Source organism: Bufo bufo, chromosome 8, assembly GCF_905171765.1.
Source record: "Bufo bufo chromosome 8, aBufBuf1.1, whole genome shotgun sequence".
NCBI classification, from domain to species: domain Eukaryota; kingdom Metazoa; phylum Chordata; class Amphibia; order Anura; family Bufonidae; genus Bufo; species Bufo bufo.
This window is the reverse complement of record NC_053396.1, coordinates 116,684,627-116,709,064: the sequence shown is the minus strand read 5'-3', so window position 1 is coordinate 116,709,064 and position 24,438 is coordinate 116,684,627. Positions and strand designations below refer to the sequence as shown.

At 42.4% G+C, this 24,438-nt stretch overlaps 1 protein-coding gene across 4 annotated transcripts in view; it reads right to left on the bottom strand.

Moving 5' to 3' along the window:
- The window catches only part of STAG2 (stromal antigen 2), a 126,507-nt gene that overhangs the window by 39,382 nt on the left and 62,687 nt on the right, over positions 1-24,438 (bottom strand). For 2 of the 4 annotated variants that reach the window (XM_040442168.1, XM_040442170.1), the window contains exons 4-13: positions 18,287-18,365; positions 17,567-17,716; positions 15,068-15,164; positions 12,181-12,257; positions 7,360-7,564; positions 7,125-7,276; positions 5,196-5,269; positions 3,779-3,902; positions 260-358; positions 89-168 (exon numbers count right to left, since the gene is read on the bottom strand). In XM_040442168.1, coding sequence (XP_040298102.1) covers positions 89-168; positions 260-358; positions 3,779-3,902; positions 5,196-5,269; positions 7,125-7,276; positions 7,360-7,564; positions 12,181-12,257; positions 15,068-15,164; positions 17,567-17,716; positions 18,287-18,365 — 1,137 coding nt within the window. The remainder of the gene's footprint in view (positions 1-88; positions 169-259; positions 359-3,778; positions 3,903-5,195; positions 5,270-7,124; positions 7,277-7,359; positions 7,565-12,180; positions 12,258-15,067; positions 15,165-17,566; positions 17,717-18,286; positions 18,366-24,438) is intronic. The other 2 variants (XM_040442169.1, XM_040442171.1) reach the window with 1 other exon arrangement.

Sequence of the window (24,438 nt, the reverse complement as noted above, 5' to 3'; positions counted from 1 at the left end):
AGTGTATGATGCATTCCTTAGATATATTGTTCACATGCTCTTAAGCTGGTCTAAGATAAGTCAGCTAAATCTAATGATCGTTACTCACTGTAAAACCAGAGTCAGAAGCTTTATTGCCTGAACTGCTACATCGTATTCCTTGTCAAGAGTCATTGACACAATTCTATCCTGAAAAGAGAAATAAACTTCTCAGTTGCAAAAAATGCTTTGAATACTGGTAAATGTAAAAATGTACTCTCTTTAAAAGTGAAAGAAATACCTTGAAACGACTAGTGAACAGCTCCAATTTGGAATTCAGCTCTCTGTTGTAATAGAGACCTTGCAGAGCAGTAAGACATTTCAGCCGAACCTCTCCTTGCTGGAAAGAGAATGTACACTTTATTACACTTTATCTGTGTGTTTACTAAGATTCAATGGGTTTTCCAGGACTTAGATACTGGGGGCCTATCCTCAGGCTAGGAAATCAATATCAGATTCGTAGGGATCCAACACACCAAACCCCCAAGATCATCTGATTTGGGCTGTTGCCAGCACCGGAAACTATACAGTACCAGTGGCTGCCTGAAACATCTGATCAGTTGATGTGCTGGGTGTCCATTAATTGGATCTTGATTACCTACTATCCTGAGAATGGGCCATCAACATGTAAGTCCTGGAAAAACAATTCAAAAGGGTTGGCTCATGACAACATTTCCACTTGATCCATAGAAACGGAATGGAACTGTAGTGTGCAAACAGAGGACACACATTACAATGATTAGTGGGGTCTCAGCAGTTGGACCCCAAGCAATCGTAAATCTATTATCAATGCTGTTCATGTGATAACCCCTTTAATTAACAGTCAAATGAAGTAGGAAATTACAGCTATGTTTAAAATGGACTGCCCCTACTGTACAACACCCTATTTATATATCCTATTAGGGCATAAGACAAGTCAAAAGCTGCTCCATTATTTGTGGACTCAGCACAACTATGCACTAGTTATCCATGTATCTGAATGGACAGGGTGTAATACTACATTTGCCCTGCAGGGGGAATGTTACGCTGCCTAAAGTTTCTTTCCCTTGGCAGTTTCAGCAGCCAGACTAGAAGCAATCAGCTTGTTTTTAAGGGTACTTTCACACTAGCGTTGTTCGGATCCGGCAGGCAGTTCCGGCAAACCATATGCAAACTGAAATATGTTTTTTTTCCGGACCCGTTAGACGGATCCGGAGATATACCGGATCCGTCTCATCTGGAATAATGGAATCGGTATTTAAAATGTTTTAAAGATCAAAACCCAAAAAAAAGCTCCACCTATGTCCCGGCGCATGCGCAGACCAGAAAACTGGATCCAGCAACATGGCAATTTCCGAATTTCAATACTGGAAAAGAATAACGCTAGTGTGAAAGTACCCTTAGGCGACACAGGCTTATCTCTACAGGCAAACAAATTCTGAGCTTTTTTTTCCTGAGGCGTTTTAAAAAGTGGAGGCTATATCTATGGAAAGTAATATGAAAATACAGCTAATACACAACTTAAAGAGAACCTGTCACCTGGATTTTGGGTATAGAGCTGAGGACATGTGTTGCTAGATGGCCACTAGCACATCCGCAATACCCAGTCCCCATAGCTCTGTGTGCTTTTATTGTGTAAAAAAAAAACGATTTGATACATATGCAAATTAACCTGAGGAGTCCTGTACGTAAGATGAGTCAGGGACAGGACTTCTCAGGATTATTTGCATATGTATCAAATTTGTTTTTTTACACAATAAAAGCACACAGAGCTATGGGGACTGGGTATTGCGGATGTGCTAGCGGCCATCTAGCAACTCATGTCCTCAGCTCTATACACAAAATCCAGGTGACAGGTTCCCTTTAATTAACTTCTAGGGGAAAAAAAGTATTGCTATATGAAATCTCATTATAGCCCTATCATTCATATGTAGCCATGTAGCAAAATGGGATTGTGCAGATTACACATGTATAGACACTATTACTAAATAATTGTTTGAAACACTGCAGATCCGGTTCACACGTACAGTAGTCCGTCATCTTAATGACTGCTATATAGACTTTATAAAAGCTGACAAGCTCTTCAATGACTAGGCTCTTATTAGGATGCAGTACTCACAGTAATATCTGTGTTGACATCAATAGTATTTTAGCAGATTTACTATGACAGGCTTCCTCACAGAGCTAATGAGAGAATTTCACTCAAACCAGGAGAATGCTTGCCAACAAGTTCTGCATGATGTCACAGCAAACTAGGGTCTACCTGCGGGCCAGATCTGCATGCTTCAACTACACCACAGCTGCAGTGGGAATAACGGCACCTGTTGAGCAGCTTCTGATGTCATTTTAGGCAGGACTGAACAAGTAGTGTGAAGAGCTTCAACTCATACATCACCTGTCCATCCATATATCAACAAGCGGCACCAGAGTCAGCAGACTGGCAATCCATCTGGGTGACCAGCTCCAGCTGCTCTATAAATACTACGACCTTAGGGTCCATTCACACGTCCGTAGTACCCCCATAGAACTGCCTATTCTTGTCCGCAATAGCGGATAAGAATAGGACATGTTCTATTTTTTTTAAGGAGCTGCGGACCGGAAGATCGGGGGCGCGCTCCTGAAATGCGGATGTGGACAGTACACTGTGTGCTGTCCGCATCCATTCCTGCCCCATAGAGACTGAATGGGTCCACACCCCTTCAGCAATTTGCAGAATGGATGCAAACCCATTCAGCGGACATGTGAATGGACCCTTAGTGTCAGCAAATAAAGTGATGATGCGGTGCTATATGCTCCCCAGTCTGCCTGCTTTCATGGATGCCTATCTACTGGAGACATGTACCACATATGGTGGACCTGTCCTAGACTGAGCAGATTCTGGTGCTGGGTATGTGGCCAAATTCAGTTTATTTGGCGTAATTATACTTAAGGAGCCCAAACTAGCTCTACTAGACCTTAACCTCTAGAACTTACCCATTACTACTATAATACATGTATGCTATATTTACTACGGCTCATGTCTGGAAAAATAACAATCAGATCCATTCCAGGAAGTTTCTGGTAACTATCCATGGAAAATAAGCTTATTAATGATGAACTCACAAGCGCACCACTTGCTAAAAATGCAAAGTCTGAAACGATAAGCGTATCAAGCCATGGATGACCTATGTAAACCGCCAAACTCCCCTAATTACTGCATTATGGCTATATAGCACAGCCCTATTTCATCTCCTTGATCCCGCCACCTCACCCCTTTGCCTTTAAACTTTAGATTACATTGGATCCACCTTGTGTGTTATAAATGATTCATATTATATGACTTGCAGGTCACTAATAAAACTTGTTTTTCATGCTCTTATTACAATATCTGATCCTTTACAGCAACTATTAGAACATAACGCATCGGTTTATTGCAGAATGAACACAATTCTAGAAAACGGAATTCAGCTCATAAAGCCACGCTCTGGTGGTCTATGGGACAGCATTACTTTTTTTTTTTTTTTTTTTTTTTTTTTAACACATGGGGCTATTCCTGCAGGGAATGCTAGGAATCAGCTGGACAAAACCCGGAGCGTACAGTGTTTTTTGTCCGGTCGAAGCCCTGCATATTTGCCGGGGAGTGGCCGGATCTCATTATAGTCAATGGAGTCTGGTGGGCAGGCGGCACTATCTGGCAATGCCAGATTCGGAGAACTCCAGCAGGCTGCCGGAGATCTGTGCTGCAGATGTAAATCTAGTCTTATGATTTTATCACTGGTAACTATATTGTTCTGTTACTTACCTTATCATGCATTGTCCAGCCCACGTATTTTAAATAGCTGTCATTTAAGAAGGCATCACTGTACATTTTCATCCAGACACCAATCTCTTCTATACATATTGCTCTTATTTCTGCAATAGCATCCCTGAGATGAAAAAGAAACAAAAGATTGCTTGAGGTTTAGTTTAGGTACTAGCCGAGTTTATAGCTGTTACGGCCTAAAAGACAGACATGAAAATAACATATCTGCCTGGTGTCTGGTTCTAAATTTATAATGTGGCAGTTTTTCTGAGTCAAAGCCAGGCGTGAACCACAAAAAGTATAAAACAAAGACTGGCATCTATGGTATGTCATCACATATTATGCAGGCTGATGGTGGAGTGCTTTATGCTGCCATCTCTACTTATTGCATCATCTCAAGGGTTAAATAGCCAGAGTCAGAGTCCTCTCCAAACTTGGCTATAGGTGCCGTGTATCAATCGCAACTGCTAAGGGCTCTTTCACACTTGCGTTGTTCTGTTCCGGCATAGAGTTCCGTCGTCGGGGCTCTATGCCGAAAGAATCCTGATCAGGATTATCCCCATGCATTCTGAATGGAGAGAAATACGTTCAGGATGCCTTCAGTTCCGGACCAGAACATTTTTTGGCCGAAGAAAATACCGCAGCATGCTGCGCTTTTTGCTCCGGCCAAAAATCCTGAACACTTGCCGCAAGGCCGGATCCGGAATTAATGCCCATTAAAAGGCATTAATCCGGATCCGGCCTTAAGCTAAACGTCGTTTCGGCACATTACCGGATCCGACGTTTAGATTTTTCTGAATCGTTACCATGGCTGCCGGGACGCTAAAGTCCTGGTTGCCATGGTAAAGTGTAGTGGGGAGCGGGGGAGCAGTATACTTACCGTCCGTGCGGCTTCCAGGGCGCTTCAGAGTGACGTCAGGGCGCCCCACGCGCATGGATGACGTGATCCATGCGATCACGTCATCCATGCGCGTGGGGCGCCCTGACGTCATTCTGGAGCGCCCCGGGAGCCGCACGGACGGTAAGTATACTGCTCCCCCGCTCCCCACTACTACTACGGCAACCAGGACTTTAATAGCGTCCTGGCTGCCATAGTAACACTGAACGCATTTTGAAGACGGATCCGTCTTCAAATGCTTTCAGTTCACTTGCGGTGTTACGGATCCGGCGTGTAATTCCGGCAACTGGAGTACACGACGGATCTGGACAACGCAAGTGTGAAAGAGGCCTAAGCCGGGATAATGAGAAAGTCCCATGAAAGTACAGCACTGGACCAGTGGTATAAATTTATAGCACAGAGCAGGAAGGGGTCGATAGGTTGTATGCAATTGCATATGTAGGAACATACCTAGAAAATACATAAAACTGGGTTACATCATCACAACAGCAAGTGTGTCAAAAAAGGTAAAAATCATACCTGTATCGGTGTACAAAAACACCTTTAAATATTGCGTTCATCATATTTTCTATTTCATCCTGATTTTCTTGTAACTGTAAAGGGACAAATTATGACCTAAATCAGTTAATAAAATGTACACACACTGCAATTTGACAGAAGAGCTAAAGAAGTGATGGCCCCTTCATTCTAGGCATTGGTGGGTAAACTACTGATAAGACATCAACATTTTTGGTGGAAAAACTCCTCCCAATAACTTTTATGATTTAAAGGGGTTTTCCAGGAATAACATTTCATGTAATGTCTGCAGCCTGCCTCTGTAAGCTCATACTCACCTGCTCCCCCTCCGCGCTGCCTCTGCTCTGTCCATGTTCCGCTTCCCACAGTCTACATTAGGGTTGTCACCATATCAACATTTTGATTTGATTTCGATACCATAAAAAAGTATTGCGATGCTCGATACCACGTGAGAAAAAAAATAAAACATAAAAAAGATCCGGGCATTCCGCATTTTATGGAACGTCTGGCCCATAATAGAACAGTCCTAATTATTTTTTTTGGGGGGGGGGGGGGCGGCGACGACAAGGGGAAGTTTTTTCTTTATTTTCCATTACGGCGTTCACCGCATAAGAGATATTTTTAATATTTTAATAGTTTGGACTTTTTTGGGCATGACAATATGTAATATGTTTATTTTATTATTGTTTATATATTTTATATGAAAAATTGGGAAAGGGGGTGATTTAAACGATTAATATTTTTTTTTTTTTTTTACTTTTCAATTCATAACTATTAGCCCCTTTAGGGATAGATCCCTTGTCCTATTCACCCTACTAGAGATCTATTAGGGTGAATAGGACTTCACACTGTCCCTGCTGCCCTGTGCTCACCATGGAGCTTACCATGGCAGGCTTAAGTAGCGTCCTGGCTGCCATGCTAACCGATCAGAGAACTGCTATTTCACTGCTAGGGCTCCAATCGGATGCTGCCACTGTCACCAATGAATATACTGAGGAGGGGGAGGGAACCCTGTGGTCACTGCCACCAATAAATATAATACTGGGGGTTGGGGGAGGCTGCTGCGCCACTAATGAATATATTTAACCCGTTAATACAATTGTAAGGGGCGGGTGCTGGCCATATCACACAGCCGTCACTCGACCGCAATGACAGATCCCGTCGTACCGCATCAATTAACCCCTCAGGTGTGGCACTTGACTGGGTTTATGGAATCGCGTGCCCCGTCATTGAGGCCGGCACCCACAGCCTAAATTTGTATTTAAGGGTTAGTTAAATTCATTTGTGGCGCAGTGGCCACAGCCCCTCTCCTCATCAGTATTACCCTTTCATTTGTGGCGCAGTGGCCACATCCCCTCCCCTCCTCCTCAGTACTAAGCTCTCATTGGTGCCAGCGGCAGCCGCATCACAGTGGGGAGGGAGGGACTGCCTCCTTCTCCACTGTGCTGCTGAGTCTGCAGTAGCGCAGACTAGTATCGAGAAATAGCAAATCCCATTTTCAGGTTGATCCGGGTCTAAAAGTATTGATTAGGTATCGATAGTTCGATACCCGATGCAACCGTAGTCTACATCCGGTACTGCCTGGGCATGATTACATAACACTGCAGCCAATGACTGACTTCAGTGGTGATGTGGACACAAGCATCAAGCACTGGCTGCAGTGGAGTATGTGACCATGACCATGCTGCGCCAGATGTCAATACTGCAGGTTCTGGAACATGGACACAGCATAGAGCAGAGCAGAGGCCCGGAGCTGCGGCAACGAGCAGGTATGAAAGTTTCTGTTTACGGAGGCAGGCACTAGATAGGATGTCATTTTTCATGGAAAACCCCTTTAAGGTCTGGAAGTCCCCAAGGTGGCAAGGAGCTATTGGAATAGGCATTACAGAATACTCATCACATGAACAAGGTGGACTGTATACAAACACTAACCTCCTTTCGCTTCTGCAGTAAGAGTTCCAGTCTGTCATTGGCTCGTTTTCCAATCATCTTGTTCCTTTCTGCTTCATACTGCCTTTGTGTATTGTCCATGTTAATGCTCAGGTTAAGAGCCACATTAACCAAGGCTGTCATCAATTTCATAGCTGGCAGAAGAGAAATAATGGTAAAGTCAAACAAAAAAATATGAAAAAGAATTCTCATATTCTGGTTAACTTTCTGTACCAACCTGCCAATGTACTTGTATGTCGAAACGCTCTGACTTGTGAATCAGAAAGCCCAGTAAGAAGAGAAATGACTGTGTCCATCATATACTCATCATAAATGATGCTGTATTGGCACTGGCGGACTAAAACAGCAATGAATTCACAAAAACTGAACTTAAATTTCTTCCACTGTGGACCTGCCATGGTTAAAGGGTAATCACCACTGTCCTACAAAGACAAAATATTATATTAGCAGCCATAAGAGCAAAGGTTGCAAAATTTAAGTGCATTTTATCAGATTTATGATGGGCTTGTCTTTAAATTCGTATTTAACCCCTTAAGGAGTGAGACGGTTTTGACCTTAAGGACTGAGCTCCATGTTTCAAATCTGACAGGCGTCATTGTATGTTTGGAATGCTTTCACTTGTCTAAGGCTACTTTCACACCTGCGTTCAGGTGTCCGCTCGTGAGCTCCGTTTGAAGGGGCTCACAAGCGGCCCTGAACGCAGCCGTCCGGCCCTAATGCATTCTCAGTGGAGGCGGATCCACTGAGAATGCATCCGTCTGCCAGCGTTCAGCCTCCGCTCCGCGAGCGGACACCTGAACGCTGCTTGCAGCTTTCGGGTGTCCGCCTGACCGTGCGGAGGCGAGCGGATCCGTCCAGACTTACAATGTAAGTCAATGGGGACGGATCCGTTTGAAGATGACACTATATGGCTCAATCTTCAAACGGATCCGCCCCCATTGACTTTCAATGTAAAGTCTGGACGGATCCGCTCAGGCTACTTTCACACTTAGAAATTTTTCTAAGTTATAATGCAGACGGATCCGTTCTGAACGGATGCAAACGTCTGCATTATAGGAGCGGATCCGTCTGATGAAACATCAGACGGATCCGCTCTGAACGGTAGTGTGAAAGTAGCCTAAGCCAGTCGGTCAGTCTTGCAGAGGCTGAGCGCACGCCTCTTAACAACTGTGGCGCATCTCCGGATGCCCAAGGACTGGAACTAAAATCTATACCAGTCAGGAGCTACCGTAGAGAACAGGTAAAATTTACGCCAGAAAACTGGTGTAAATTATTATAAAAGTGTTGAATGGCTAGGCCCAGCACCACCCACTATTTATCATAGTAGTGAAAGTGTTTCACAGGAATTAATGCAAAATGGAAATGTAAAACTTTTACAGATTAAGCTGATTCGATTTTTTATGCATATAACACAGCAGGTGATGAGAAAAACACTAACTTAATTTGGAGGCCTTCAGGTGCTAAAACATATTTTTACAAGGCTTAACCCCTTAAAGGACCTGCGCCGTACATGTCCGGCACTGTGATCGGGCGGGTGCAGGAGATGCGCCAGTCCAATCCGTGGGGCAGAGGTCCGGCAGTCACTGATAGCCAGATCCCTGCTGCATGCGTCGTCATTGGTGAAATCACCAATTCCGGCGCATTAACCCTTGATGTGCCGCGTTCAGTGCTGACCGTGGCACATGCAATGTCCTTGTGGGGATCGGAGCTTCCTTCGGGTCCCTGCCCTGCTGTGACGGGGACCTGATGGCAGGCCGGTGCCTTCCTTAGGCATCGTGGCTTCCTCCCAGGAGAGCCTGTGAGATCCAGCCCCCTGAAGCTCACAGGCAAACAGGCTGTAAGTGTATTACAGTCTGTAATACACTTACAGCCAATTCATCACAATACAAAAGTATTGTGATGCATTGTAAAGGGGATCAGACCCCCAAAAGTTGAAGTCCCAGAGTGGGACACAAAAAGTGCAAAAAATTAAATGTAAAAAAAAAATTAAGAAAAAAAAAAAATCCTTTTCTCTAAATAAATTGAAAAACAAATGTGTAAAAAATAGGCAAAAAAAAGAAAAGTAGACATATTATCGACCGGCTCTATAAAAATATTACATGACCTAACCCCTCAAATGAACACCGTCAAAAAAAAGAAAACATTTTTTTGTCGCCTTACAATCACTAAAAGTGCAACAACAAGCGATCAAAAAGGCGTATGCCCCCCAAAATAGTACCAATCTAACAGTCACCTCATCCCGCAACAAATTATAAACTTAAGACAATCGTCCAAAAAATAAAACAAATATGGCTCTCAGACTATGGAGACACTAAAACATGATTTTTGGGGTTTTAAAAATGCTGTTATTGAAAGTTTGGACACACCTTCTCATTCAAAGAGTTTTCTTTATTTTCATGACTATGAAAATTGTAGATTCACACTGAAGCAGTGCTCCAGACAAAAAAAAATGACCAGGAGCCATTGGCTCCTAAACTAAAAAATTTAGGAGCCAAATTACATTTTTTTTAGTCGCCAAATTTAAAATGCATATAATAATAAAAAAAAAAGGACTTTGAGAAGATGAGACGCAGGTGCACTACATATAGGAGAAAACAGCACCACATACCTCTCACATCCAGGGACATTTTCTGGGGAACAAGGTGACTAAAAATGGCGAATTGCGTGGTTTAGAGTTTTTTTTTTCTGTTACTGCCTTCAGAGTGAAGGCAAAAGGGCCAACAAGTGCTAAGCATCTCTGGGAACTCCTTCAAGACTGTTGGAAGACCATTTCAGGGGACTACCTCTTGAAGCTCATCAAGAGAATGCCAAGAGTGTGCAAAGCAGTAATCAAAGCAAAAGGTGGCTACTTTGAAGAACCTAGAATATGACATTTTCAGTTGTTTCACACTTGTTTGTTATGTATACAATTCCACATGTGTTAATTCATAGTTTTGATGCCTTCATAGTCATGAAAATAAAGAAAACTCTTTGAATGAGAAGGTGTCCAAACTTTTGGTCTGTACTGTATATATATATATATATATATATATATATATATATATATATTTATTAGGCATCGCCGCATCCGTAACAACCTGCTCTATAAAAATACCACATGATCTAACCCCTCAGGTGAACACCGTAAAAAAATAAAATAAAAACGGTGTCAAAAAAAGCAGGTTACTGTCACCTTACATCACAAAAAGTGTAATAGCAAGTGATCAAAAAGTCATATGTACCCCAAAATAGTGCCAATCTAACAGTCATCTCATCCCGCAAAAATGATACCCTAACCTAAGACAATCACCCAAAAACTGAAAAAACTATGTCTCTCAGCATATGGAGATACTAAAACATGATTTTTTATTTTTTGTTTAAAAAATGATATTATTCACATTATTGGAATCGGGGCAATTGATTAACATGCAACAGGAGTATAGAGTGGCTAAAAAAATATTATCTAGGGCATGGGACACTATTAGAGGATGGTTAGGAATAACAGGATCCCTTAAGTGTACTCCCCTATGGTATAATTTTCAACTACAGGCCTTATAAAATAGCCGTGGACCAGTATTGGCAAAAAATATATATATTTGACATCTAGCACAAGTGGTAAAAAATGGAGAGATGCTCTCGTTCTCAGCGCTAGCACAAACTGAGAATATGGGTGGTTTGTCCTGGTTTAGATATTTTCAACTACGTTCGGCACTTTCTACTGTTAAAAATAAAGCACTGTTGGAGATAGATATTTCTACCTCCCTAAATGATTTTTTAGGGAATAGAGATCACAGGGTTAAGATTGCACATTTGTAAACAATTTTGCTTAAGGCACTATTTAATAAAACTCCATCACCAGGACAGAGGGCCTGGGGAGTTGATTTCCCAAGGATCCAATTATAGGGATGGGGAAACATATCAGCGAATTTGAGTTTATTATCACATAATTTTAATCACGTAATTATATAATCTATGTAAAATATTAAATTGTATGTCACGCCTTTATGGCTTAATAAATGTGGGTTAAGAGATAATTCTAAGTGTCCACGGTATGGCCTCCTTGGGGCTGACCATTTACACATGTTCTTGTCCTGCCCAGAATTAAAAGAATACTGGTTGGTGATTAATAATTTTGTTGGCCATAAACTGAGACTCCCGATTCCATTCACGGTTGTACTGTTCTTACTTCTGATCAGTTGAGTTTGGTTTTCATGAAATGTTCCAAGCTTGAATACTTGGATAAATCTGGTTAATGGTTAAAAACTATGAGAATGTCCTATATAGGCAAAGAGACAGTCACGAGAAGTGGATTAAGATATGGGAGGCTTGGAAGCCTTAATCCTTCTCGCCCCCAACTATGTATATACTAATATACTATTCTTGTTTGAGTGGGATTATGGAGGGTCTTTGAGACGAATCACAAGGGTAGGGTGGCTTGGGAAAGGGGTGATCATGGGTAAATGAAAATAATAATAATTTTATATTGTAATTTTGACAGGAAAATATGAAAGTTTGTATATTTCTTTTTCTACTAATAAAGTTATTAAAAAATAAATAAAAAATTAAGTGCAAAAGAAGCAAACTATCTCTATTTGCTTAAGGCTACTTTCACACTAGCGGCAAAGAACTCTGGCAGGCTGGTCCGGCGGGTAAACAGCCTGTCGGATCCGTGCTGTCGCTAGTGCACGAGTGCCCCCGGACTATCGCTCCGGCCCCATTGACTATAACGGGGGTGGGCCGGAGTTCCGACGGCAGCACGGAAAACATGCCGAGAGGCAGCCAGAATAAAACTACAACATGTCCCGATGCAAGTGTACACTAGCGGCAGCACGGATCCGACAGGCTGTTCACTCGCCGGAACAGCCTGCCGGAGTTCCTTGCCGCTAGTGTGAAACCAGCCTAATAAAGCACAGATTCTCTATTCTGGCACAATACATTTTGACAAAACAAACATGGCTGGATGAAATGTGTAACTAATTCAGGTTCAGTTATATTGCTACGGTGTATCTATTTTTTAAATGTAAAAAAACACAAAACAAAAAAATAAATAAATGTATACCTCATCAAACTCTTCAGTCATTCGCCTAATAATTTCAGAGTTCTGCATGTGGCGAAACATTTCTCCAGAGACGACGCCTGTTAATTTAAAAACATATTGAGGTATTCAACAAGCCATCATAACACTTATTGATACTTAAAATATATGTATTCACATGGGCGTTGCGGGAACAGATGCGGGTGCGTTGCGGGAAAATGTGAGATTTTTCCACGCGAGTGCAAGGCATTTTAATGTGTTTTGCACGTGCGTGAGAAAAATAGGCATGTTTGGTACCCAGACCCGAACTTCTTCACAGAAGTTCGAGTTTGGGTTAGGTGTTATGTAGATTTTATTATTTTCTCTAACAAGGTTATAAGAGAAAATAATAGCATTCTTAAGGCAGAAGGGGTTAAAAAAATAAAATTAAACTCACCTTAATCCACTTGTTTGCGCAGCCCAGCTTCTCTTCTGTCTTCTTCTTTGAGGAAAAGGACCTGTGGTGACGGCACTGCGCTCATTACATGGTCCATCACATGATCCATCACCATGGTGATGGATCATGTGATGGACCATGTGATGAGCGCAGTGAAGTCACCACAGGTCTTTTTCCTCCTGGACAGCAAAGAAGACGACAGAAGAGAAGCCGGGCTGCACAAACAAGTGGATGAGGCGAGTTAAATTATTTTTATTTATTTTTTTTACCCCTCCAGCGCTATTTTACTAAGCATTCTGTATTAAGAATGCTATTATTTTCATTTATAACCATGTTATAAAGGGAAAATAATAATGATCGGGTCCCCATCCTGATCGTCACCTAACAACCATGCGTGACAATCGCACCGCATCCGCACTTGCTTGCGATTTTCACGCAGCCCCATTCACTTCTATGGGGCCTGCGTTGCGTGAAAAACGCACAATATAGAGCATGCTGCTATTTTCACGCAACGCACAAGTGATGCGTGAAAATCAACGCTCATGTGCACAGCCCCATAGAAATGAATGGGTCCGGATTCCGTGCTGGTGCAATGCGTTCACCTCACGCATTGCACCCACGTGGAAATCTCGCCCGTGTGAAAGGGGCCTTACAGTAGAGGACCAGCCTGGAGGTGACATACTCAGCTGAAAGATACGTATAACTTATGCTTGGTTTACATCAAGTGTTTGCCCAAGGTTTAACATACAAGTTAGTAAAAAAAGAAAAGGGTGCAAAAGCACATTACACTACGCTTTTCCATCCTGCAGAGTTGAGCAAAAGTTGATCAATCTGAATAAACCCTTATCAGCACTAGATCAAAAGCGATATTCGATGGTGCTCTGCTCAAAAGATTCATATAAATACTTAGTAGTAAGAAACACAAGTAGTGACACTCACCATACAAAATAAATCAGGCAACAGCCGTTTCGCGCACCTTGCGCTTTGTCAAGCTTGACAAAGCACAAGGTGCGCGAAACGGCGGTTGCCTGATTTTTTTGTGCAGTGCCTGTGTCCGATCCCTTTTTCTTCCAATAAAGTTGCAAAGTGAACACTATGGTGAGTGTCACTAGTTGTGTTTCTTACTACTAAGTATTTAAAAGAAGTATTACGTTAAGGTATACGTATTTTTATTTTTTTAATGGAACACTATGAAGAAGGCATCCATTTAAGGGTGGGTTCACATCAAGTTTTAGGTTTGATGTATATGTTAGAAGAAGAAAAAAAAGGATACAAAAAAACGCAGCACACCACGTTCTTGCATCCTGCAGAGTCCAGTAAAAAAAAATAAAAAAATAAAAAAAATTAAATATATATATATATATATATATATATATATACACACATACACTTTTTTTTCTTTACAATGGAACTCTATGGTGAACGGATGCCACTTTATGGCGTCAGTCTGAGGCATCCGTTTAACGCGTATGTTTTTTGTATACGTTAAACGGATTGGGTAAAAACGTGATGTGAGCCCACCCTTGCATAGATTATTATTTAACACTAAAACAAATTCACCAACATTTCTGCATACTCTGAATACATTGCAGAAGGGAAAAAATTCTAAAGTATATGTGTAAAAGAGAGGTTTCTTTAATTTCTACAGCATCTAATGACTGGAATGAAACTGAGCAAACATTTTAGGAAAAATTGGTCCAAGCAGCAGGCCACACCACCTTTTCACTCTGCTTTTACGTTTACATGGCTCTAATTTCTGGCAAGAAAGGTTATTGGGGTTCTTCAGGAATAGTCATTAATTACCTCCAGCAAATGACCAGGACAAGTGGCCTCCAACTGTAGAGCTCGATGGGGGAGGGAGAACAACAAGTGGGGTCTCTCTATACAATGCACTCCAGCACCTGCCACCACATTGGTGAGCATTCCTGACAGACTGAACCGATACACAGAATCGTTCCATTACTATCTACTGTACAGCAGGAACTCTGCTTCTACAATAGATGTTAATTATGTGATCCTGTGTGCGATATGTTTTCATGGCTGAGCAGCCTGACAGGAACAGAAAGAAGGGATGTGATCCTGCTCCCCCTTTCCCATCAAGCTGCTCAGTAATGACAGCTCATTGCACACAGGATGTCATCATTATCAACTATTGTAGAAGTAGAGATCCCGTTCTACAATAAATTGTAATAAAGTGATCTGTGTACGGTATGAGCATCACAGGAACGCTCACCACGGTAAAGAAAGGGCAGGTGCCGGAATGCAGTGTATAGCAAGGCTCTAAACCCTCACCCCCTACCATGCAAATGAAGACAACCAGTGCTTGTCACATTCTAGGACAGATTGCCTGCAGCCATTAATTACCATTCCCAGAGAACCCCTTTAATAAGGTACGCTACTCTGGACTACCGATAGCAAAGTCAACGTAACCTAAAAAAGGCTCAATAATGTATCACATAATAAATATTAAATTACCTTTACATCCTGAACACTGAATAAAAAAGTTTATCAGATCAAGAAGTGCTATATCCTTATTGTGTTTGTATGCCTCTATCCAGTCATCTACCACAGACTGAAAAACAAAGAGAAACAAAGACAGGAATTAAAATTATGAAAGCCTAATTTCTCATTTTAGTATTTCAAAGGGGTTCTGCCAAGTTAACAATTATCCCCTGTGTCCATTTATCCTAAAAACGGGGTCCTGTTCCCCTGATCAGATGGAGTGGCAGATTGAGCATGCGCCCTGCCACTCCATTCATTCGCAGTGCAACTGCAAGAAATCGCTGAGTGATGTACTCCTCTATCTCCAGCAGTCCCATAGAAAATAAATAGAGAGGCAGGGTGCATGCTTAATCTGTCGCTCCATCATAAAGGTAACTGGACCTCTATTCTTGGGATCAGTGACAGTCCGACCGATGGAGAAGGGGATAACTTGGAAACTTGGCACAAACTCTTTTTGAAGTTTTGAAATGTACAAATAAAAGTAAAATTACAAACTAAAAAATTATACTAGCCCCCTCTTCCACCATACATACGTATTTTCTGACAGCAGACATCCAACACACGATCGAAATACAACTCAGCACTTTCTAAATACAGACGCAAACATTAGCCCCAGATGTCAGCTGTGTGAAACATCAGGCACTCGGGCAGCTATAGCACCTGCTCCACTCTGCAGCGGCACCATCTTTAAGAGGTCCTTTCACCACTCCTGACATCATTTTATAATAGCTTCATGTATCCCCCATGTTATAACAATTCTGGAGCATCTATTCTTATGGCTCCATGATGTGCCATTCCTTTATTATTTCTACTAAAAGTAATAAATGAATTTCTAGTAGTCTGCAGTAAGGGTACAGAGCGGAGGTAACCAGGTGGGGGGGTGTACCTGCACAGTCTGAAAATGGCAGCACTGATTGGATAGTCAGTCTGCAGGTACACACCCCCAACGTGTCACCTCCCCTCTGTACCCTTACTGCAGACTGCTAGCAATTCATACCTTCTAGTAGAAATAATAAAGTAATGGCACATCATACAGACATAAGAATAGATTATTACATTGGGGAATGCATGAAGCCATTAAAAACAGGCATGGTGAAAGGTCCTCTTTAAAGAGACGACGTCCACTGAAATGGGCTGCATAACAAAGATTCATGCCAATCTAAGCTTTAAAACAAGACTAACTTCAAGGCTCAAGTTAAAGCACTTAGAATTTGGGTAGGGAATGAAAGCTGCTAGCATAAGCAGCTTTCAATGACACCCACTTAGAATGTCAGCTTTAAAACAAGACCGGGCATGAATCTTGAGTTGTTACACAGCCTGAGATCCAACCACTAGTAGGAGTTGCATCCTTGGCTGCTAAACTGCCACTCAGCCAGGAGGTATGATACGTCTTTTGCAGAGAAAGGGCTAAATAATATAAGGCCTCTTTCACACGAGCGTGACGGATAAGGTTCGGATGGGTTCAGTGAAACTCGCTCCATTTTGCAAGCAAGTTCAGTCTGCGATTGCGGTCAGTTGTTCAGTTTTTTCTGCGCGAGTGCAACGCGATTTGATGCGCTTTTCATGCACGTGATAAAAAAAAACTGAAGGTTTACAAACAACATCTCCTAGCAATCATCAGTGAAAAAGCATCGCATCCGCACTTGCTTGCAGATGCAATGCGTTTTTCACTGAAGCCCCATTCACTTCTATGGGGCCAGGGCTGAGTGAAAAACACAGAATATAGAACATGCTGCGTTTTTCACGCAACGCAGAACTGATGCGTAAAAAACAAAGCTCGTGTACACAGACCCATTGAAATGAATGGGTCAGGATTCAGTGAGGGTGCTATGTGTTCACGCCATGCATTGCACCCGCGCAGAAAACTCGCTCGTGTGAAAGGGGCCTAAAGGTTTTATTTAAATTTTAAATCTTCCTGCCTTGTGTGCTAATAGAATATAGTGGATAACCAAGTGTTCCCTATGTCAACCAACTGATGTGACTGCAGGGTAATGATCGGGTACCATGGCCAGCTGCTTACCTACCAAAGGTTTCCAGGTCTGATACTGGTAGCCAAATATTAGGCCATGCCAGAGTGCACCAATGACAGGAACTAATGTTTTCGTAAATTATGTCATGGATGTTTCAAATCTCAGAGACTAAAAAACTCCAAAAAGTAATAATAAAACAAACCTAAATAACCCTTTTTTACATTAAATGCTATTATTCAGTAAAATAGTAAATTATAAAGAATAAAGGGTTAAATATTATTTCAGGTTTCAAAACCTACAGCTGCTTTAGATTATTTAATATATGAAGAGGGGGAAATCTATGAAATGTCTACGAAAAAGGATTGTGTGGTGAACCTACGTCTCAGCCTATCCATGAGATCTTTGAGCAAGAAATATATGGTCAAACAGCTAACTTCTTATTACTGCAAAACAACGTCAGAGGAAGTATTGTGTGGAAGAAATCCACAAATAAATGCGTCACCTGCATTGCACTTTTCCCCATTTTAACAACTTCAAAAAGCATCACGTTTTCCACTCCATTTTGTTGATGATGTCCATTCATCCAGTTGGGACCACCAGGTCTCAAGGGGGCAACTTTGTTTCTTTCTACAGCATTTTTCTTTCCTTTCTGCTAAAAAGAAAAATTTAAATTCATTTTAGCTATAGGCTACGCTGTGCGTAAAGGAAATGTACCAGATTTGCCACAAATTACAGTATCAACAATAGTTACTACTTGCTAAAAATGGAAAGTAAAAAACAGAAGTAGTAAACCCTTCAGGGACGTGGGAGTATACCAGACACAAATACACATTAGAGGATCTCTTTATTGAAGGGGTCTTATTATAAACAACATCTATCACCTACCCACAGAATAGGTGATAAAAGTTAGATTGTGGAAGGGGTCCAACCATTGGGGCCCTCACTGACCACAAGAACTGGGGTGCACCGAGTCCCCTGTGGGAATACAGCAGAAGTGCACATGCATGGCTACTGTTCCACTGACCTCTATGGGACTGACAGAGATAGTCACATGTTGTACTTGGCAGTCCCAGAGCTTAAAGAGCAGTGGTCACAAATGTGCACTACTGCTCCTCTCATATACAGGATTTGAGGACCGCAGGTCCACACTTGTCGTAGTTTTCCACAAAGCAATAAATACATTACTTTTTTATTTTAAAAAATATATAATAAAAAAGCATACCTTTCCTTTGCCTTGCTTTGGGATTTTTCCTTCAGTGTCATCAAAGTCAGTATCTGACGAGAAATGAGTTTCTGTTTCCCTAAAAAATAAAGAGAAAATCTGTATATAAGCAGCTACACTGCATTCAGAAAGTCTGCAGACCCTTTTACTTTTTTCATATTGTGTTGCAGCCTTGTACTAAAAAATAAATAAAATCAAGCGCCCCCCCCCCTCCCCCCTCATCATTCTGAACTCATTACCCTATAATGAGAAAGTGAAAACCTTTAGAAATTTCTGCAAATTTATTAAAAAGTAAAAACTCAGGGGGGCGTGGCTGGCAGCGCATGGACTATGTTGGTCACGCTTCAGCACGGCTCCGATGCTTCAGGTCTCAGCATACTTGCACTTCCCTGAGTCCACTTACCAGGTGGGGACTGTCACCCTGAACGGACCGGCAATGACAAAGACCAGAAAGAAGGCTACCTCTGGCAAACTAACAGAGTTTTTCCCTGCAGCGAGCACAACACAAGATGGGAACACAGGGATCCTCGATATTGCACCCTACCTCCTCAGGGACGCTTCTCCCAGATAACACGCTGGGGAGAAATATGGCGACGACACATCTCAGCCATGAAACCTCCCCTGGGGCAGTTAACTCTGGGAGGCCCCAGGGTCAAGTTTTATCAATTGATCATCATTATGCAGAGTGCTCGCCTATGGTATACTCCCAACCTTATCCTAATATTAGCAATACTGGAGCCGACAGACCTAACGGGAGACCTGCGGTCATCTCTACAGGCGGATTTTCGTGCCATGTCCACCCCTTTACAGAAAGAGATGAATGAAGTGGGGATGCGTACATCCCATCTGGAGAACAAAATGTCTGAATTCGCAAAAGCACATAACGAATTAGTAGATACTACCAATGAAAGAGATGACGAGCTGACCGCACTTCGTGCAAAAGTGATTGACTTGGAAGATCGTTCCCGCCGCAATAATATCAGATTCGTGGGATCCCGGAAGAGGTGAAACCTGATCAACTGCACGACTTCCTGATTGTATTCTTGTATTTGTTTGGCGTTTTTTAGTTTTTCTTGCCGGAGAAAGTGCTTTTCTGCAACTTAACTACATTTGGAGTTCGCAAAAGCTGCTGCTAAATATGTGCTCCGTAAGGCAGAAGGTTTGGGTATGTGACGATCGGCTGTTAGCATTCTTAATACTCCATTATAATGGTTCTTAAATTTACTTCTATTAATGTAAAAAAGGTCTAAATAGTAATTTTAAAAGATCTCAAGTATGGCGTGATGCCATCAAAGATAAAACTGATGTCTTATGTATTCAAGAGACGCACTTGCTTAAGGCCGATCTTCACAGACTGACACACAAGCATTTCCCAGTTATTGTGTCTGCCTCAGCTGAATTCGACTGAATTCAGAAATAAGGTATTCGACTGCATTTAAGTTAATAGTCTCCTATATAGATGAGGGGGGTATATGTGTGATTCTAATTTGTGAACTCAATAATATGCTGTTTACTCTTGTAGAAGTATATGCACCCAACATTTTTCAAGAGGCTCTTTGCACTGGTTGGTTGGCTGAAGAAGGGGTCACTTCTGTACATGGGTGACTTTAATTCGCATATGTGGCCTGAGCTGGACTCCTCAGCTACTCCAAAATCTGCACGACCTTCTAATTTATTTTGCCTTACTCAAACAGAGGGACTATTGGATATCTGGCGTCTGACACATTCCACGGAAAAGAATTATAGTTTTTTTTCATCTGCTCAAAAAACGTATTCCAGAATTAATCTTCTTGGCGGATCATATCATCTTTCAAAAGGCTTCTTCTTGTGCCATTGGCCACATAGGAAGGTCTGATCATGCTCCTATTTCCGTTATGATATCTGAACAATAAAATTCCCCCGTTAGAACCCCCTGGAAGATTAATGGGAGGATTCTACACGCCTCTAAATATCTCCCCCATTAGCAGAAAGGTCTTCAGAATTTTTTTTTATTTTAAAGATGTTGGGGAAACAGGTATTGCTTCAATTTGGTGTGCCCATAAGGCTTTTATAAGGGGTCATTACATCAGTTTGGCATCAGGGGATAAAAAAAAAGAAAGGGAAGCCCAGTTTGCACCAGCTTACTGAATCCATTATTAAACTTAGTCAACTGAATAAATATTCTTATGACCCAGGGAGGGAACAGGAACTTAAAGACTTACATCATAGGCTTCACCTTCTTCAGTTGCACAAGTATGACCTGGCTTTAAGACGGCTTAAAGCTATGTACTATGGACACAATAATAAAGCCACTTCTCTTCTGGCCTCTCGATTAAAAGTTCCACAAGCTAAATCCAAAATATCCTTTTTAAATTATTCCAAAGGGGATAAGATTTTCAATCCTAAGGGTATTGCAGACTCTATTGCCCGGTTTTATTCCGATTTATATAATCTAAAAGATGACAGCTCTACCGCCACCTGAGCAGAGGGCCATTGAGCAATTTCTTGAGTCTGTGGATTTACCGTCGTTAGAGGCTTCTATATTGGAAAGCTTATCAGCAGAATTTACTCTTACTGAGATTTCCGCGGCAATTAGTTCTTTGAAATCTAATAAAACTCCTGGCCCAGACGGCCTTTCTAATGATTACTAGAAGCAATTTGCTCCTCTTTTGGCACCATATCTCCATAGAATGTTCAATTATGTACACAGTTTAGGAACTTTCCCTAGTGAGATGCTTTCTGCTACAAAAGTTGCTTTACCAAAACCGGATAAATCACCAGCTAGACCAGAAAATTTACGCCCAATTTCCTTGCTAAACACTGACCTGAAATTGTATGCGAAGATCTTAGCTACTAGCCTGGCTACAGTTCTCCCTACCCTGATCGATAGGGATCAAGTGGGATTTGTTCAGGGTAGACAGTCGGTGGATGGAACGAGGAGATTTTTGGATCTGGTGGGGAGGGTGGAAGCCTTCACTGCTTCTCTCTCTTGATGCGGAGAAGTGTTCAACAGGGTACACTGGGGATACCTGGGAGCGGTTTTAGCTAAATTCAGGATTTCTGAAATGGCTAAACAAGCTGTATTAGCATTATATTCTACACCGACAGCAAAGGTGTTGGCCTGTGGACATCTATCAGAATCCTTCTCCATCACAAACGGAACCAGGCAGGGGTGCCCTTACCCCCATAATATTTACTTTAGTTATGGAACCCTTAGCAGCGGTAATTAGATCCTCCAATGCGATATCAGGCATTAACATAGGTGGAGTGGATCATAAAATAGGGTTCTTTGCCGATTACATCATTATAGCCCTAACTAGTCCCCATAGGTCTTTACCAGCAGTTATGAATATCCTCTCACAGTTTAGTGGCATCTCATACTATAAACTTAACGCTATTAAATCCCTTATTCTAAATATGGGCCTTTCACCTTCAATTGTCTCTCAACTTGCTTCTCAATATCCTTTTAACTGGACAAAAGGGGGGATTACCGTATTTGGGAATAACTCTTACATTCCCTTCTAAAGATCTTTTCACCCGTAATTATGTCCCTTTGGTTAAAACGAATAAAGATGATCTATCCTCTTATTCTAAGGCTAAGTTCACAAGAACGTGTGTGATCTGTGGCCGTATTGCGGCCCGCAAATCGCGGGCCGCAATACACGGCTAAAGTTCCGTGTGAATTCCGCATCACTGATGCGGACCCATTCACTTCAATGGGTCCGCAAATCCGGAATCGCGGAACGGCCGCACGGGACAGGACCCCTCGGAAGCACTACGGAGTGCCTCCGTGGGGTTACGTCCCATACTTCCGTTCCACTAAAAGATAGAACAAGTCCTATCTTTTAGCGGAACAGCCGGATCGCGGAACCATTAAAGTGAATGGGTCCGCGATCCGATGCGGCTGACCTACGGCCGGCGATCGTGCATTGCGGGCCGCAGCACAGGCACGGGTCACACACGTTCGTGTGAACTCGGCCTAAGGAACTCGGCCTCAAGGGTGGGTAGAATAGCGACAGTCAAAATGATGATTTTGCCTAAAATATTTATTTCTTTAGGAATCTCCCTACAGTGCTATCAAAACGGTACATCACAGAAATACAATCCCTGCTAAATACCTTTGTTTGGAATCACAAAAGACCTAGAGTGGATACCTCTACTCTATATAAATCTGTGGCACAGGGAGGCTTAGGTCTCCCCAATTTATTTCTCTACTACCATCCCACATTACTTAATCAGACAAGATGTTGGCTTTTGGGAAAAAATGCCCCTGTGGGGCAATGGGTTCAATTAGAAGCAGGTGTCTTGGGTCGAATACCCTTAAAGGACTGCTTGAAAGCAACTCTTAGGCCCCTTTCACACGGGCGAGTATTCCGCGCGGATGCGATGCGCGAGTTGAACGCATTGCACCCGCACTGAATCCCGACCCATTCATTTCTATGGGGCTGTTCACATGAGCGGTGATTTTCACGCATCACTTGTGCATTGCGTGAAAATCGCAGCATGCTCTATATTCTGCGTTTTTCACGCAACGCAGGCCCCATAGAAGTGAATGGGGTTGCGTGAAAATTGCAAGCATCCGCAAGCAAGTGCGGATGCAGTGCGATTTTCACGCACGGTTGCTAGGAGACGATCGGGATGGGGACCCGATCATTATTATTTTCCCTTATAACATGGTTATAAGGGAAAATAATAGCATTCTGAATACAGAATGCATAGTAAAATAGCGCTGGAGGGGTTAAAAAATTTTTTTTTTTATAATAATTTAACTCACCTTAATCCACTTCATCGCGAAGCCAGCATCTCCTTCTGTCTTCATCTTAGCTGTGTGGAGGAACAGGACATGTGGTGATGTAACTCCGGTCATCACATGGTCCATCACCATGGTAAAAGATCATGTGATGGATCATGTGATGGATCATGTGATGACCGGAGTGACGTCACCACAGGTCCTGTTCCTCCACACAGCTAAGATGAAGACAGAAGGAGATGCCGGCTTCGCGATGAAGTGGATTAAGGTGAGTTAAATTATATTATATTATAATTATATTTTATATATATATATATATATATATATATATATATATATATATATATATATATATATATATATATATATATATAATAACGAGATTTTTGTATAACTTACCAGTAAAATCTCTTTCTCGCTCTTCCTTGGGGGACACAGGAAACCTTGGGTATAGCTCATCTCCATAGGAGGCGTGACACTAAGTGAAAGACTGTTAAGCCCCTCCTCCAGCAGCTATACCCTCAGCCTGGAGCGAGCGACTACCAGTTATGTGCCCAAGTAGTTAAAACAAAGGCAAGGATCAACCAAATTAACACCAACAAGACAAAACTCCCGTCAGGGCAACCAAAACAATGGGTGGGTGCTGTGTCCCCCAAGGAAGAGCGAGAAAGAGATTTTACTGGTAAGTTATACAAAAATCTCGTTTTCTCGCCCAATTCCTTGGGGGACACAGGAAACCTTGGGACGTTCAAAAGCAGTCCACAAATAGGGAGGGACCACAACCCACGATGAATTAAAGCACCATAGGCATTAAGGCACCGCCGCCTGCAAGACCAGGCGGCCCAAAGCAGCATCCGCCGATGCATAAGTGTTCACCTTGTAGAACTTGGTGAAAGTGTGCAAAGAAGACCAGGTGGCCGCCTTACACAATTGTTCAGCCGAAGCTCGATTCCGCTGAGCCCAGGAAGCCCCGACCGCTCTGGTAGAATGAGCGGTAACACCAAGGGGCGGTTCCCTGCCCTTAGCACGGTAAGCCTCAGCAATAGCCATCTTGATGAAGCGGGCAATAACCACTTTAGATGCCGCCAGCCCCCTGCGCGGACCCTCCGGAACCACAAATAGAGAATCCGAGCGCCGAAAGGGTCTAGTTACATCCAAGTAGATCCTCAGAGCCCTAACAACATCCAGACGGTGAAGATCCCGTTCCCGAGGATGAGACGGGGACGGGCACAGAGAAGGAAGGACAATATCTTCATTCAGGTGAAAAGCGGACACCACCTTCGGAAGGAAATCCGGAACCGGGCGGAGAACCACCTTGTCCTAGTGAAAAACCAAGAGGGGTTCTACGCAAGAAAGTGCCGCCAATTCAGACACACGCCGAAGAGACGTGATGGCAACGAGGAAAAAAACTTTGCAAGACAAC